The sequence below is a fragment of the Perkinsus marinus genome (genome assembly GCF_000006405.1).
Source record: "Perkinsus marinus ATCC 50983 genomic scaffold scf_1104296941602, whole genome shotgun sequence".
Classification (NCBI taxonomy): Eukaryota; Perkinsozoa; order Perkinsida; family Perkinsidae; genus Perkinsus; species Perkinsus marinus.
This window is the reverse complement of record NW_003212460.1, coordinates 1-1,043: the sequence shown is the minus strand read 5'-3', so window position 1 is coordinate 1,043 and position 1,043 is coordinate 1. Positions and strand designations below refer to the sequence as shown.

The following is a 1,043-nucleotide window of genomic DNA, read 5'->3' as shown; positions in this document are numbered from 1 at the left end:
ACCTTCGTGCTCGAGCAGCTGCCCCAATGCGAAGTATGGGACTGCTTTCGACAAGTAACGAAGGATGAAAGTGTGTGTCGCGACTCGTCGTCTCAAGGGATCGTCACTACACTGAAAGTCTTTCCCGAGTCGGTTCGGGAGCACAAGCAGCATCAAGAAGGAGATCATGACCAATGGGCCAGTACGGGCTGTTCCTGCATTTCCGAGCATTCTTTATATCTACCACATTCTTCCTCAGACTTCAGCTGCATTCTCTGTGTATGAAGACTTCTTGTCCTACAAGTCAGGCGTCTACAAGCATACAAGTGGCGGATTCCTTGGGGGCCATGCTGTTGAGATCATCGGCTGGGGTACCGAGAAGGGCGTTGATTACTGGCTGGTTATGAACTCCTGGAATGAAGAGTGGGGTGACCACGGCACCTTCAAGATAGTCCAAGGGGACTGCGGTATAGACGATATGATCCTTGCGGGGACTCCAGCCATAAATTGAGAGGAGTCACTGACGTCTCTAAGTGTAGGGCTTTATCTTCTCCAAGGCTTCGAGTCAGATTGCTGGCTCTGCCAACAGTTCAGGAGCCAGCGACACAGCTCAAGAAAATGTTTCACCTACCCAATATTCGACTTCTTTTTCTTTTCCACTCTCCAGAGGACTTCTTCTCTCTGCGACTGAGTGGCTGATTTCACGACTCAATAAAATATGACCCGACTCGTGTTCATGAACGGGGCTGGGTCGTACCATTATTCAAATTGGGTAACCCAATGGGAGTATTCAGGGTATGATACACTATGAGTCTCACAAAAACTTCGTGTGACGTCCCCACTATACCATCGTGTCGTAAAATCATAGGTCACAGTGACCTGTGGGAGTGACTCCCACAGGAGAATGATTTTTCGCACAGCCGCATCTCCCTCATCGTACATGGAGGGAATGCAGTCCATGAGTCATGGAAGCTCTCACTGGTCACTCGTGATTCACAAGTCGTGAATCGTGATCGTGAATGAGTACCAGAACTCAATGGAAAGTTCTTGACTGTGACATGGTT

At 49.0% G+C, this 1,043-nt stretch overlaps 1 protein-coding gene across 1 annotated transcript; it reads left to right on the top strand.

The window, feature by feature from the left end:
• Window positions 1-166: 166 nt before the first annotated feature.
• Pmar_PMAR028595 (cysteine protease Cys2, putative) lies at window positions 167-490 on the top strand (the record flags this gene model as incomplete). Its single annotated transcript, XM_002781753.1, has 2 exons — window positions 167-181; window positions 239-490. 2 exons carry the CDS (start codon window positions 167-169, stop codon window positions 488-490), a joined length of 267 nt encoding a protein of 88 aa, XP_002781799.1.
• Between the last annotated feature and the right edge of the window lie 553 nt (window positions 491-1,043).